This window comes from Staurois parvus, unplaced genomic scaffold, assembly GCF_062004578.1.
Source record: "Staurois parvus isolate SC_StPar_1 unplaced genomic scaffold, SC_StPar_1.0 ptg000434l, whole genome shotgun sequence".
Classification (NCBI taxonomy): domain Eukaryota; kingdom Metazoa; phylum Chordata; class Amphibia; order Anura; family Ranidae; genus Staurois; species Staurois parvus.
In genome coordinates, this window is record NW_028318230.1 from 642,648 (window position 1) to 658,514 (window position 15,867).

The following is a 15,867-nucleotide window of genomic DNA, read 5'->3' on the forward strand; positions in this document are numbered from 1 at the left end:
TGTTTCTCTGCTGACTTCTGGATCTCTGTGTGCTTTCCTGTCCCCCTTCCCTTCTGGAATTGCCTGCCACTGAAGTGCATGGGCTAGGTTTTTAAAATTTGGTATTGACTGACAATACATGTCTCTCATCAATGGAGTTCAATTGTTACCCTGTCGAAAATCGAACTTGAAAATTGGGAATATACTGTACATTAAGACACAGATGTTCCATTGTTGAGGTCTAATTATTGACCAGCAAACTATGATATGATAGTGACATCAATACATGTATAGTGATGAGAGGAAATTTGTAATGCTGTATACTCAGCCTATTATTTTTGTTTTAATATTGTTTTGATAAAACACTTTTTTTTATCACATATATATGTGTTTGTAGAAAATAACTTTGCAATTACTGCATCTGTATTCACTGGAAATGTTTGAGATACGCCTAAAGCACAACTCTGGGAATAAAACATTCTCTACCCCACCTACACCAAACCAGTCTTTGTTTAAAAAAATGTTTCTAACATCCAGAAACATTTACCCCCATCCACTGTAACATCACCCTGTGCTGTGTTTCTTCTGATAGTGGACAATCCATGGCTACTCCAAAGGCACCACCTGGCCTTTTGTGAGACTGCAATTTCAGGTAAGTAATTGGGGCGTTTACTTTTCTCAATTAAAACAATAGATTAGCTAAAGTGGGGCAGATGGGAAAGGATTTTTTTTTTTAGATCAGTTTTTAGCATGTACCAGGGTTTTTCTTCTAATTTTAAGAAATCCTGTTACAATACCTAATAGTGTAATTTTATGTACATTACAGTACAGTTACAATTCTCATATTTGGACAATAGTTATATTTAATAACTGCAGAATTTAGGCATTGAAAATAATGAGAAGAACTTTGCACTTTAGGGTGTGTCAGACTGATGTCTTTTCTAGCTGCTTGCTGGTAAGGGGAGCAGCAGTGGCCAGCCAGAAAGGCACAGAATCCAAGATGGAAGTGTTGGATTCTTTACATTTTTCCTTGCACCTATAACCCTGCAGTTCTGAAATTAAAGCATTATCCAAGGTCACACATGTATTAAAGCCCATATACAGGAATTAGTAAAAAATTACACTTGCAGTAGGGCTCCGCATGCTGCAAGGGTTAAATGCTCATTATGTCTAGGGGCACCAGAAAAAGGAGTAAATGCCTACAGTACTCCATGCTCCAGCCACAGCCTCCTCTGAGGTTGTGACCATGGTCACATGCATGCCCCGCACCAGGTGCAGTGCAAGGTTACTACCCCTGAATTGTACATGATGACATTGAGGGACTGGCCACAGCCCGGAGCTTTGGGGAGAAGAGGGCATTACCGGAGCTGGTGGATAGGGTAAGTAACAAATCCTGTTCTTGTACCCCCCTAGGCATAACAAGGGCCCTCTAGACATATGGAGGGACCCCACTGCAATGGTAGTTGGGCTTTAACTTTTAAGAAATTCAGTATGGGGATAAAAAATACTTCAAGTAGGTGTATCCTCGTGAATCTCCATTATCCTTGTCTGTTCTTATCATTAAGTAATGAGCCCATATGAGCACAATTCACCGCCAAGTTTCTATATGGACAGCACTAAAGCTCCAACTAAAGTGGAAAAATGTTTACATTGTAAACACCAATTTTCTTTGAAGTTACTCTGGTTATTTTGTGAAATATGCACTATTGGTTCCACTAGAATCTCATAATGTCTAAACATCCATATTCTCCCATCACTGATGCAATCAAGAATACGTGGTTCAGTCAACATTCAGTGGCACATGAATATGTACACACCACACACACACACACACACACACACACACACACACACACACAAAACTGTACACACACCAACACAGATGCACATACACTCACTTTCACTCCCTTTCTCTAGCTCTCTTAGTGATGGGAAATTCACATGGCAGTTAAACTAGGACTCACAAACCAAAAATGGACATATGATAAAAGGCTGTTTAATGTTTCCATTTTTGGCCTTCATAATACATTTTTGGCCTCTATAATCTTTAACAGATAATATTGAAATTTACTGAAACCTAAAGGTAAATTTAAACTTTTTAATGGCCAGTTTATTGTAATATTAATTTCAGTGCATTTAGTGCAAGTAGATTATTTTAACATTTTATCTCTATTCTGTATAACAGTGAACTGAATTAATGTAGCTTACTTACAATAACACATACAGTGCACTCAAGTGTGTTTATATACATACTATATATGTATATCTTTAAAAAAACCTCTAATTTAAGGAGCGACACAGTTTCATAGCTGACTCTGGAGTAAATGGACACCATTTAACTATATACAGAGCTCTGAATAATACTAATCTACTGTACTTGGGATAGTGACATTGAACAAGCCATCACATAAAGCAAAACTCAACTTTGCAGCAATGACACTATAGATAATGGGATTTTTTTTTCTACTAGTAATGGCGGCGATCAGTGACTTTTAGCGGGACTGCGGCAGACATTCTGACACTGGGGAGGAACTAACCTGGTGTCACTGACACCTCAGTGACACCAATACAGTGATCAGTGCTAAAAAAAAAAAAAGCACTGACACTGTACTAATGAAAATGGGCAGGAAGGGGTTAATGTGAGGGGCAATAAAAGGGTTAACTGTGTTCTCGGGGTGTTTTACTAGGGGGCAGGGGGTGTGTTCCTCACTTTAAGCACACTGATCGGGATGGCTGTACTGTGCACAGCCATCCTGAGCAGTGTGCTTGTGCTGACAGGGAGGAATTACGTATATATATGTGATTCTGCGCACAGGTGCAGCCATGTAGCAGTATATCTACTATAGGGCAGTCCTTAAGTGGTTAAAAAACAAAAACAGGCAGCATGACCATTCGTGATCCTTTCATTTTACTCTAAACTGGCCTGTGGGAGGAGTCAGGTGGAGCCAGCACAACACTGCAGTAATGGCCACTAAACAATGATTGATATTTAACAAATACCTATACTAACACACAGTTTTACCTAAATAGAAGACATTAAACCTCATACTATGTGTTACTTGTGCTTGAAGCCCATATCACGCTACACAGACACTGGTTCTAGCTCCCCTTGACTACACTTTACTGCTTCAGCATAAGTAAATAATAAACTACAAATACAATAAGAAACATGGCAAGTCAATTCTACCCACTAAGAAATACCACTGCATTCATACATAGAAAGAAACAGCCCTGTACAGTTCACGGTTTGCTGTAGTCCAAGGTAGGATTCAATGTTCTGTAGGGCTGGGCTATGCAAGAACTCTTTCTCATCCAGATGAAATTGACTCAGGGGCGGACTGACAACTCATGGGGCCCTGGGCAATAGGGGATCATGAGGCCCTTGTGTCCTTGCCCAAACTTAAAAAAGCCTATGAAAAAGGTACCAGGGGCATTTCATGGGGCCCCCTACTGACCTCGGGCCCTCGGGCGGTGCCGAGTTTCCAAATGGTCAGTCCGCCCCTGAATGGACTCTTGAAGTTGTGTGCACAAGAGAGGCCACAGCGGCTGTTACTAAAAGCTCCAAAAGCCCAGAAGGACATGTCAAGAGAGTCTAAGGTATTCAGGTTTTGTAGGAGTTTAGCTGTCTGCAGACAGGAAGTATATCTGCAAAATGCCCTTCAGTGACAAGTCATGCTCAATGTGGAAGGAAAGTGGGGTAAATGAAAGAGCAACACAGTTTTCCACCAAACATCAGAGACAGAAACAGATTGAACAGAATCATATGAGGCTGTAGTTCTTCTCTAAAAAGAACCAAATGAAAGTGTAAGACCTCTATGCCCTGTAGTGATGTAGGCATCAGTGGATCAAACCACAGAGTGTAAGGAGGGGGGGGGGAAGGGGCACTAGCAGCCAAAGTTCCTAGAAGTGTGCAATACTGGAAATGTTTTTATGTTTTTTGCAAGCTGGAAGATAACCGAGTTCTGCAGCTCAGACAGTGAGAAAGATAAGTATTAAAAGTTTTTTTTGCAGACAATGTATTATTTAAATTTTTTGGTTTAAATAGCAACAAAATTGCTTTAAAGTCCCTTCTCTTTGTGGGTCCCTTGCAACCACTCTCTGCTCCTTCTTCCTACAGTTGCCCCCTTGCGGGAGTGCTCCAGAACTAGGCTGTGTAGGTCCATAGACATACACAGTGTCGGCAAGCCACCCCCTGCTTCCTCCTAACAGGAGTTTGACTGACAGCAGCAGGAACCTAGCAGCAGGTAAGTGTTTATGGATGGGAGGATAACAGGTAGTCAGAAGATTGTTTGTGTAGAGAATGCATTAAGGTAAACGCCACTTAGACTACAGAACCACTTTAAGCACAGGGAAGGGGTTAAAATATATATAAAGCCATATACTGTATTGTTTCAGGTTTGGATACAATATAAAACAGAGAATTTATATATATATATATATATATATATATATATATATATATATATATATTTATTGAGGTCTGTGTCCTGTTTGGGGAATTTTACTTAAAGTAGAGCTATAGGCAAAAAGTTTTTCTTCATTTTGGACAGAGTAAGGGAGGGTATAACCCCGTCAAATGTTTTCACCATCTGCGTCCCATTACGGAGATTTTCCTTCGCTTACTGTCCCATAGCCAAACAGGAAGTGAGAGGAAATCCCTGCAAATTAAGGGGATTCCTTGGGGACCCCTAGGTCACCAGAACTAGTGTCCCCATTGGAAGATTTCCCCTCTATTACTTTTCTGGGGACAACCCAAAATTTGGGATTTTCTTTTACTTTCACTTTCAATAAAAATGGTAAACATGACAAATAGAGGGGGTGAATCTATCTATTGGGGGCACTGACGGCAATACAAACCTGACAAGTGTTCTATCCTCTTTACACTCTATCCAAAGCTAAAAAAAAAAAAAGTTTTGCCTTTAGTTATACTTTATCTAGGTGGGCGATGGTTAGGTGTTAGAGCAGTGGTTCTCAACCTTCCTAATGCCGCGACCCTTTAATACAGTTCCTCATGTTGTGGTGACCCCCAACCATAAAATTATTTTCGTTGCTACTTCATAACTGTAATTTTGCAGTGGGAGGAGTAGTGCCACGTCATTGGTGTCAGTGGGAGGAATAGTGTCCCATCACTGATGTCAATGGGAGGAATAGTGCCCCATCGTTGGTGTCAGTGGGGGAGGAATAGTGCCCCATCGTTGGTGTCAGTGGGGGAGGAATAGTGCCCCATCGTTGGTGTCAGTGGGGGAGGAATAGTGCCCCATCGTTGGTGTCAGTGGGGGAGGAATAGTGCCCCATCATTGGTGTCAGTGGGGGAGGAATAGTGCCCCATCGTTGGTGTCAGTGGGGGAGGAATAGTGCCCCATCGTTGGTGTCAGTGGGGGAGGAATAGTGCCCTATCGTTGGTGTCAGTGGGGGGAGGAATAGTGCCCCATCGTTGGTGTCAGTGGGGGGAGGAATAGTGCCCCATCGTTGGTGTCAGTGGGGGGAGGAATAGTGCCCCATCTAGTGCCCCATCATTGGTGTCATTTGGGGGAGGAATCGTGCCTCATCGTTGGTGTCAGTGGGGGGAGGAATAGAGCCCCATAGTTGGTGTCAGTGGGGGGAGGAATAGTGCCCCATCGTTGGTGTCAGTGGGGGGAGGAATAGTGCCCCATCGTTGGTGTCAGTGGGGGGAGGAATAGTGCCCCATCGTTGATGTCAGTGGGGGGAGGAATAGTGCCCCATCGTTGGTGTCAGTGGGGGGAGGAATAGTGCCCCATCTAGTGCCCCATCATTGGTGTCATTTGGGGGAGGAATCGTGCCTCATCGTTGGTGTCAGTGGGGGGAGGAATAGAGCCCCATCGTTGGTGTCAGTGGGGGGAGGAATAGTGCCCCATTGTTGGTGTCAGTGGGGGGAGGAATAGTGCCCCATCGTTGGTGTCAGTGGGGGGAGGAATAGTGCCCCATCGTTGGTGTCAGTGGGGGGAGGAATAGTGCCCCATCTAGTGCCCCATCATTGGTGTCATTTGGGGGAGGAATCGTGCCTCATCGTTGGTGTCAGTGGGAGGAATAGTGCCCCATCATTGGTATTAGTGACACCAATGATTGGGCACTATTCCTCCCACTGACACCAATGATACTTACCTTGCTGACCCCTGCTCCAGCCTGGGCTCGCTCGCTCCCTCCCTCTCCCATGATACAGACACTTACCAGTCAGCTGTTTTCCTTCTCCGGCCGCTCTCCTCCTCTTCACTCGCTCGATCTTCACGGTGCCGCTCAGCTCCTCCTCTCCAAGCTCCACCTCCTCGCCGGTGATTGGCCGCCTGTGTACCTCTCCTGATCTACAGTTCCGGCGGCCAATCACCGGCGAGGATTAATCCCGGGGGTGTGTCCAGATGACAGGGGCGGCATGTCATCCCGCCCACACCTGGAGGCGGATAGAGGAGCGGTGTCTCGGTTCCTACGACCATCGGAAATATGTGTTTTCCGATGGTCTTAGGCGACCCCTGTGAAAGGGTCGTTCGACCCCCAAAGGGGTCGAGACCCACAGGTTGAGAACCTCTGTGTTAGAGGGTGCTTTAGGGTAATACATATTTTAATCCCCCTGCCTTAATGATATAGCAAAGGTTTTGTTTACTTTCAGTGCTGGGAGCCTCTTGACAAAAGTCAGCAATGTCCAAATCAGAAATATATGAAGAGGAAGGTACACAGCACAAGCTACTGAGAGTACAGTCATACTACTGACCCTGTAAGATGGTCTATGAAATATTTCAGAAATCTTAGTGTGTTGAGTAGCAATTATAGATCACTGACTGCTTTTGCTTGTTCCCTGAAACTGCTCTTTAACCAAAGTACATACATAAGAATGTAATATCAGGTTATTAATATCAAAGTTCCTGCAAATAGATTCACCAGTCTTCAAAAAGTGTTTGTTACAGTTTTTTTTTTTATTTAGAAGTGACTTTATTCTGAAAGGAACTGTTGACGTTGTGGCAGTAGATGAGTGGTGCTGTGCCGGAATATAAAAACACAACAAATCTGCTGAAGGACTAATTGGGGGACTCTGGAGCCTCCAATTGGGACCCCAAGGTAGTGGGGTGAAGCAGTAGGGTTAAGTAAAATCCACATTTTTGATGAAAATTTAGCGATTTTTTTTTCATTTTGGAAAAAATTCATTGTAACTTGGGGATTGTGACAATAATGTGGTAACAATATTATAAGACACTATATGAATATTCAAGAGTGATAAATGGAAAGGCGCTTACTTAACATATATGAAATACTGAACTTATAAGCAAAGTAATATGTCATAGGGACAGCTGCTTAATTGTCATTGTAATTATTTGGTTGTTTCTGTTTAGAGGTTTTTGAGCTATATATGGTATAAGTAGGCGCTACGATATAGAGTATTTGTGATATGCAACTATATAAATATTATTTTCCTTATTTTGCGTGTTTTTTTTTTCTTTTTCTTGTGGACAAACATCAAATAACAAAATACACCAAAAGTTTTTTTATTGGTTAATGCCTTATTTACCAACAAATTAGATCACCATGTCCTCACTGATCTGGCTCTGTTGATAAACAAAAGCCACATGAAAATGATAAATTGTGACCTCAAGGCACCTTTTACAGACCACCTGTGTGTTTTTCAGGTGGATCAGATTGGACCATCCATTGTTCTCTATGGGGAAGCGAGTGTAAACGGACTTGTGTCCATTTACCTCCACCTGCATCCATCTAGCAGAGCGGATCGGATGAGAGTCAGATGTAAATAGAAAGGCGGTCCATTTACATTCGCTTCCGCATAGAGACCACCCCATAGAGAACAGTGAGCTGTCATCCACCTGCTCAGTAGGGATCAGTGGACAGCTCCTCCGCTGAGCAGGAATATCCGCCTGTGTGAAAGAGCCCTAAAAGGTGAATGTAAAACCTTCAGCTGGCCATGCATGGATCAAAATTGGGCCAGTTCAGAAGGGACCTGCTGAATTTCGATCTATGTATGGGCACCCTGGTTGTACAGGGTTGTTCACCTAGCAAACCTTTACATTGTATTCTGATGGTGGGGAAGGTTCCCCACTGACAGGATACAATAGCACAGTGGGACTGATTCCCCCATCCACATCTATGTAGATGGGAGAATCAGATCTCTCTTTTTTGGTCAAGCTGCTGGTTGTGAATAAAAAATGATTAAAGTCATTGTAAAGGTTTAAGGGTTGTTACCTTCATGCATTTTTTGAATGAAGGTAAAAAGCTGTCTGTGTGCAGCAGCCCCCCTAATACTTACTTGAGCCCCATCCAATCCAGCAATGTGCACCAGAGCCTCTGTATCCTGCTGCTGTCAATCAAAGCCAGTGAGCCAATAAGGAGAGAGAGGGAGTCGGCTGAGCCGCAGCTCTGTGAGGACACTCAGTGCAGCAGCTCAGGAGGGAGCCTGCTGGGGTGCCCCCCAAAGCAAGCTGCTTTCTCTAGGGCACTCAGCAGGGGGAAGGGGCCAAGAGGGATAGCAGGGGACCAGAGAAGAGGAGGATTGGGGCAAACCATTGCACAGAGCAGGTGAGTATGACATGTTTGTTATTTAAAACAAAATGCCTTTAATATCACTTTAATGTATGGGCTTCCTTGGTCTGAGGATAATGGTAAAGCTAATGAATGGTTCTGCCCTTAACAATGAACTTCTCTTATTTGCTCATTTTTGGTCTGTTAAATATATCATTGAAAGTGTTTTATTATATCTGATAAAAAAAATGTTGATCTTGACAGAAATCTTGTCAGCTGATGACTTCCAGCCCTCTCTGCTTGTACTGCACTGTTATCAATTATATTATTCTGAGGATTACAGGACCCTGCTGATCTATATTATGGACAAGAATAATGGGGGAGAGTTATTGTCCTGTTTCAGTGGGATGGGTGAGAGTTGTCATCGTAGGACTTGAAGTGTATTACAAGCAGCTATACCATGTAAAGATAAAGGAAAAAACTTGAATAAAGAAAATGTTTTAGAGCTCCCCTTTAATAATGCCCACAGTTGCCCTAGTGAGGTAGATTACCCAAAAACTTCCATCTTCTAAAGTAATCCTTGTAAAAGTAGACTCTCCTCACTAAATAAGTTCTTGCTGGTCAATATATAAATTACATTTGAGTGTTTATTGTAACCATTGCTGTTGTTATCATGTCTTTTCATTCACATGAATATCATATTTATCATTTTCAGTTACAGGTGGAGCTCCATTTCAGGAGCTCTGTGAGGGAACTTCTTACAGCTTTTGCATTAAACCAAAAGTGAATAATAGGCAGTCAGGAACAGGAAGGAAGGAAGCTTATCTGAACCTCAAAACACAAACTGAATATTTCAGCTTAATATGATGGATTAATTACTATACTTCAGGTTTATTTCCCCCTATATTTTCACCTGTGATCCTGCCAGCAATGCATGTTCTATACTGTGACTATGGAGGAACAGCGTTGTCACCCTAGGCTGTTCTCCCCCTCTCCTCATCTCCATTACATAGGAAGGATGGGATTTACAGAAGAGAGCAGGGAAAGCTGATAATTTATCAGTTCAGTGCAAAGGAAAGTACAGGGATGCTGGAATTCTGGCAAGATTAGCAGGTATTCTCTGCTTACAGGAAATGTGCTTAGCCTGATAAAAAGAACCCTAATGCAGCCACTACATTTAAAGTGGAGCTCCACCCAAAAGGTGAAGTTCCGCTTTAAGCCTTTGTACCCCGCTCCCCATTACGGATCGGCACCCTTGGGGAGTGGGTACCTGAATTTGACAGATACCAGCTCTCACTTCCACTGTGATCGCCTAGGTGAAGCAGAAGTTGTCCCCCCCGTAGTCTTCTGGGACACGTGACAGGCCCCAGAAGGCTACGGGGCCATTCACAAGCGCAGTGCTTCTCGTGCATGTGCAGTGGGCAGCCGCAAGCTGTCAGAGCCGGGTGCCCACACTGAAGGTGCTGGGGAGAGAAGAAGGCCAGTGAAACCAGCCGTGGTGAGGACACCGCTGGACCGAGGGACAGGTAAGTGTCTGTATTTTAAAAGTCAGTTTACGTAGCTGCTGACTTTTATTTATTTATTTTTTCAGCTGGAACTCCAAATTAAAGTGATATTATGGGGATTTTTTTTTAAATGACAAACGTGTCATGCTAGTTTTGCACAGAGCAGCCCCAATCCTCCTCTTCTTGGGGCTCCTACCAGCGCTCCTTGCACCTTCCTCCTGCCTAGTGCCCCCACAGCAAGCTGCTTGCTATGGGAGCACCCAAGCAGGCTCACTCCTGAGCCACTGCTCTGCAAGCTCATTGAAACACAGAGCCACGGATCAACCCACCCTCTCTGTCTCCTCATTGGCTCACTTGCTGTGATGACAGCAGTGGGAGCCAATGAGGAGGGAGAATACATGAAGGTTAAAAACCTTAAGCCTTTGCAACCACTTTAAGGAATAACAGGCTGCAACAAATTCAGTTTAGTTCTTCCTCCTGCATAAGTTGTACCTGTCTATCTGCAGTATTCTCTTCTCTACATCTGTGTAAAGTGCTGAATTATTTAAGCTTTTCTGAGAGTCAGAAAAAAAAAAAAGAGGGCAGAGAACAGAAATTACACACTGCAGAGCTCAGTGAGGAGAGCTCTGAGAACTGATTGGAGGGAAGAGACATACCAGGACAGAGCTGAGGCTACCAATCTGCTGGAGGTCCTGCTCCTGTCACCATTTTTCTCTTGGTGTCAAGAAAACTTAGTAGAGGAACCAAGCAGAAGACAGAAATGACACTTAGGGCTCTTAATTGAGACAAGTACACTCTACAGAGGGATATGCTTTATATATATTTCATGTATGAGGCTTACAACCGCTTTAACAGCTCACTGACACTATAAGAATTATACAAGCAGGGCTAGGTTTTCTTTGCTTTGTGTGTGATGGAAGCACCTTGGAATAGGGTTAAATTAGTAAAGATTTATGAAAAATAATATAGAGCACCCCTTTTCCTATCTCTGTCTCTTTCCTTTCCTTATTTCTTTTTTGCCTTTCAGTGTAGGTCTTCCCTTCTCACACTTGAGATTGGGGTATGGTAAAACCCCATGGCTGAGTCGTGCTTTCACCCCCCCTCACACCCCTTCCAACTGCTATCCCCTTTAGCTGCAGAAGAAGTGGCTATAGTTGTACCCATGCCGTGGCTACGATGTTCAGTGATGAAGTACCTGCTGAAAGTGACTCATGCAAGTGAATGGGGCTGCTTTACAAGAGTTCGGCAACCATGTGCAATAAATGTGGCTGCAGTACACTAGTGCAGGATTCAAGGGAATAAAGAAGGTAATGAGGAGGCAACACAATGCATATGTTCAGTTAAAATTATGCAGGTTTGTGAGGGCTATGCTTTGAGAGCACAATAAAAGATAAGTTTACCTTTAACAAAAGGTACACTCTCTATCCAGCCTTCTAATCCAACCTCTGTACAGGCTTACAGTTTGAAAGCTGAAGAGAGAGTGAATGGACAACAAGCACACTAATCAGCATGCTCGCAGTCCATTGAAACTACCAGTCCATCTGCTGCAGTGGCAGATGGGACTTGTAGTTTATTCATTCACAGATTTCTATGACTCCCCACACAGGAGCTTTGTTTCTAATATGTGACAGTGGATGCAGAGGAGAGAACTGCCTGCCCACTGTCACAGGGAAGAGGGGGGTGCGGAAAATTAGCTGAACACATTACACCCTAAATACAGGTGTAACATGTTCAAAAGATAAACGTATCCTTTAATACTGGCCAAATGCCTGGCAATTTTGTTTCTTTCAATCAGACTTTAACCACCATGTTTCCTGGTTTCAAGAGAGCAAAAGGTAGAAAATTAACGAAAATACCTTTTCAGGTGGCACTGTGGTGTTTTGATCCATTTCCACTCTATTTTTTTTATTATTGGGGAATAAGGAAACAAATATGATCGTAGGCCACCAAATTGCCTTATTTATGGTGATACTAAAGGAATTGTTTTTTTAAATAACCAATTTGTTATACTTACTTTTCTGTGCAGTGGTTTTGCACAGAGCAGCCCTGATCTTCCTCTACTTGAATCCCCCGTGGCACTCCTGGCTCCTCCCCTTGCTTAGTGCTCCTAGAGCAAGCCGCTAGCTATGGGGGCACTTGTGAGTACGTACGCCCCAAGCCCCGCTCTGTGTGTCCATTGACACACAGAGCGGGGCTTAGCCCCACTGCCTGCTCTCTTCTCACTGGCTGTGACTGACAGCAGCAGGAGCCAATAGCCCCTGCTGCTGTGTCTGAGCCATGGAGGAGGGAGAGAGCTGGGAGATCAGCTGCTCTTGTGCACACCCCTGGATTGAGATCTGGCTCAGGTAATTATTGGTGGGGGGCTGTGGGGGGAGCTGCACACAGAAGGTAAAAAAAAAACCCTTCAGTCTTTAGAACCACTTTAATTATAATTATTTTTATAGGCAAATCTGTAGAATCTCTAGCCCAGTGAACAGGAATTTTTCACCTAATAATACAATAGTTCAGTTCATAGCCTATGCCTAGGTGACATACATTAAACAAGTTTAACTTTCCATAGTCATCCTGGTTCCTGATGAATTATGTGCCTACTGTGTGTATGGCTACCCTTCATTGTGATACTTTATACTGCAGCTAATATAAAGATAGTACACGCTGTTATCCAACAGTCAGCACCAGCTTATTACAGTTTACCAAGTTCTAGGATATCATACTAGGTTGTATTTTTAATTAACTCCACTATCAACTTTAAAACCTATTTATAGGAAATGAGAAACCTTGTAGGCTACCATTGCTGACCCTCCTTCCGAAAATACTGGTTTTCTGTCTGTCATATTAACCCAATACTTTTCAATGCTTTGAGACACAGACCTGGGATAAGCATAGGATCAGGAATTCTGAGTTCACTGGCTTATGCATGCTTGTTCCAGGCCAATAACAAAGAAAGGATTATAGGTAGAGGTGGCCAGGCAGCAAGCATTTTTACAGAGTTAGCCATGATAGACCCTATGTTTCTCTCAGTACAAGTTTCCTTGTGGATATTCTGCAGGTTATTCCTCTCGCGGCATTTGTGAAATACAGTTTTTGCCAAGCGACCACACCCCTTCAGCTATGTAGTGTTTCTGCCCTACAAAAAAAGTTTTAATATTATTTTGAACTATGCAGCCTAGTTGAAGGTGTCATAGATATTAACCTACTTTGTTGTACTTTATCAGCTTTGCAGTGCAATCAGAACATCCTTACCATATATAATAATATTATTATATCCTCACTTATATCTTAGAAGTTACTTGTGGCTCCCTGATCCTAAACCTGGTCATTATATAGCTTATTAATGTACAGTTCAGTCTTTGCTAGCTTGCTGGCAATCATAGAAACAGAGTGACGGCAGAAAAAAGACCATGTAGTCCATCAAGTCTGCCCCCTTTTTTGTTTTTAACCTTTTCGGCTGAGTATAGATTTATATTTGTCCCAAGCGTGTTTTAATTCACTTACTGTTGACTGAATCACTACCTTTGCTGAAAGTCTATTCAAAGCATTAACTACTATTTTGGTAAAATCATACATTCGAAGGTTAATTTTTTACTTTCCTCCTGCTGGTTTAAAGTCACGTCCCTGTGTTCTTGATCTTAGCTTCATAGTGAAAATACCATATCAAGGTTTTCAATCATGCCCCCTCCCTTTCCCTTCTTTCTTCAAGACTGTATATATTATGTTCCAGCAGTCTCTCCTTTTGCAGTCAGTCCAGAGTGTGATACTCAGCAGTGCTAGAGTTAATAAAGTTAAGGGGTGCAAAAAAAGGTTTTATAAGGATAGAAGACTGTAACTGCACAGATCAGGAGATTAGATGATACTGCTACATGATACAACTAGTCTCAGATGAAGAATGTAGATATTCCTATACAGTATAAAACAACCAGCTGCAGAAGAGTAAAACAGGAGTGGCTTTGTCAGGGTACCAGCTTGTATAAAGCGTAGCCAGGGTGGAGTTGGAAAAATGAACACATACATGGCGACGTATACAGAGTCTGACACTACCCAGCTCTTTAATAATCTCCAGTCATTTTCAAGTGCAACCTACCCGCAAAATCATAATTTTGATGTCCATGAGTAACCTACCTACAAGATCAGGACTTTGAAGTCCAAGTGTCACCTACTTGGAAAATCAGGACTTTGAAGTCCAGGGGGGTGGGGGAGTATTTACTAAAACTGAAGCACACAGAACCTGGTGCAGCCGTGCATAGAAACCAATCCTCTTCAAGGTTTTATTGTCAAAGCCTAATTGAACAAGCTGAAGTTAGAAGCCGATTGGTTACTATGCACAGCTGCACCTGATTCTGTATACTCAAGTTTTAGCAAATCTCCCCCAAAGTGTCACCTACCTGAAAGATTTGAACTCTAGTCCAAGTGTCACATACCTGAAAGATTTGAACTCTAGTCCAAGTGTCACCTACCTGCAAGATCAGGACTGTGAAGTCCAGGTGTTACCTACTTGGAAAATCAGGACTTTGAAGTCAATGAGGGTATTTACTAAAACTAGAGCACACAGAATCTGATGCAGCTCTGCATAGAAAGCAATCAGCTTCCAGGTTTTATTGTCAAAGCTTAATTGAACAAGCTGAATTTAGAAACTGATTGGTTACAATACACAGTCGCACCAGATTCTGTGTGCTTCAGTTTTAGTAAATACCCCCCTCCCCAAATGTCACCTACCTAAAAGATCAGGACTCTAAAGTCCAAGTGTCACCTACCTGGAAAATCAGGACTTTGAAGTTATTTCTTCTCAGTAGCTGGCTCTGGTTGTTCTCCAGTTTTTTCACTTGCGCTGTCTGCTTGTCCATACGATCCTTTACTTCCCTCATGTTAGCGCTGACTTTGCGAGACTTTTCCAGAAGTTTGCTGACAGTGTTGCTTGTAGAAGTGTGGCTCTTGGATAACTTTGTGATGTCATTCTGAATCCCCTTGACGGAGTTTTCTATGTCGATCTGCCTCTTTTCCATTTTTTGCTGGTTCTCTTGTACTGAGTCCAGCATGTTGACCAGCTTATCTAGCAGGGTGAGGACTGTGATGGCGTTGACCTGGTTGGTGTCTTTGATGGAATCCACACCATGTTGTTGAGGTATGGGGCTGGAGCTCGGTGATTCTGCAGGGCTGTGGCTGGGCACCACCAACTCCTGACTTTCATGCTCCTCAGCCTTGTGAAACTCTTCACTTATGGCATTCTCAATTTGAACTGAATTCTCTTCCATGATTCGGCTGTGATTTAGTCAGATGCCTAACTTTCCTTCTGTTGAGCTGTATTATAATAGAAGCCGTAGACAGTCTGCTTGTATAGAATAGTATGCGATGTACCAGGCTGCAGCAAAACACTCCTAACATCTACATTCCAGCTTCTCTTGTAAGCCTCTGCTCCACCCAGTGGGAGGTGAAAGATGAATTATCCAAACTACAAAAGGCTAACTTTCAGATCCAGGGGTGTGTCACATGCATACCCTCCATCTGAACTAGATTTTAGAAGTGAGGGTTTACATATTTTTTTTTAACTTGTTGAATTTCAGTAATGACTTCATGCAGGCAGAAAACTCCCTCTCCTGGCCAGCTGCCAGCTCCTCTTCCCTTAGCTGCAGGGGAAAACTTTTGGCTGGCTGCTGTGATCCACTGGAACACTAAGCATGTTTTTTTCCTGGATGAAGTTATTTTCAGAGAGAAGCATTGTTTGCATTTGCCAGGGGAATAATAACTCATTATGATATGTTTTCACATCTACATTTCTTTTCACACTACAAGTGCAGGTTAGAAGGCTCACTTTCCCAGAGCTCTTTCAGTGGAGAGTACTGTTACAGTTTAAGGTTTCCTTTTCTTTGTTGCATTAGTTTTCTCAAGCAGGAGATTCTCATATGTTTCC

At 42.9% G+C, this 15,867-nt stretch overlaps 1 protein-coding gene across 1 annotated transcript in view; it reads right to left on the minus strand.

Moving 5' to 3' along the window:
• CAVIN2 (caveolae associated protein 2) overlaps nt 1-15,424 on the minus strand; it is a 59,471-nt gene extending 44,047 nt beyond the window's left edge. Inside the window, exon 1 of the mRNA XM_089687683.1 lies at nt 14,714-15,424. Coding sequence (XP_089543809.1) covers nt 14,714-15,211 — 498 coding nt within the window. The 5' untranslated portion in view covers nt 15,212-15,424. The remainder of the gene's footprint in view (nt 1-14,713) is intronic.
• Between the last annotated feature and the right edge of the window lie 443 nt (nt 15,425-15,867).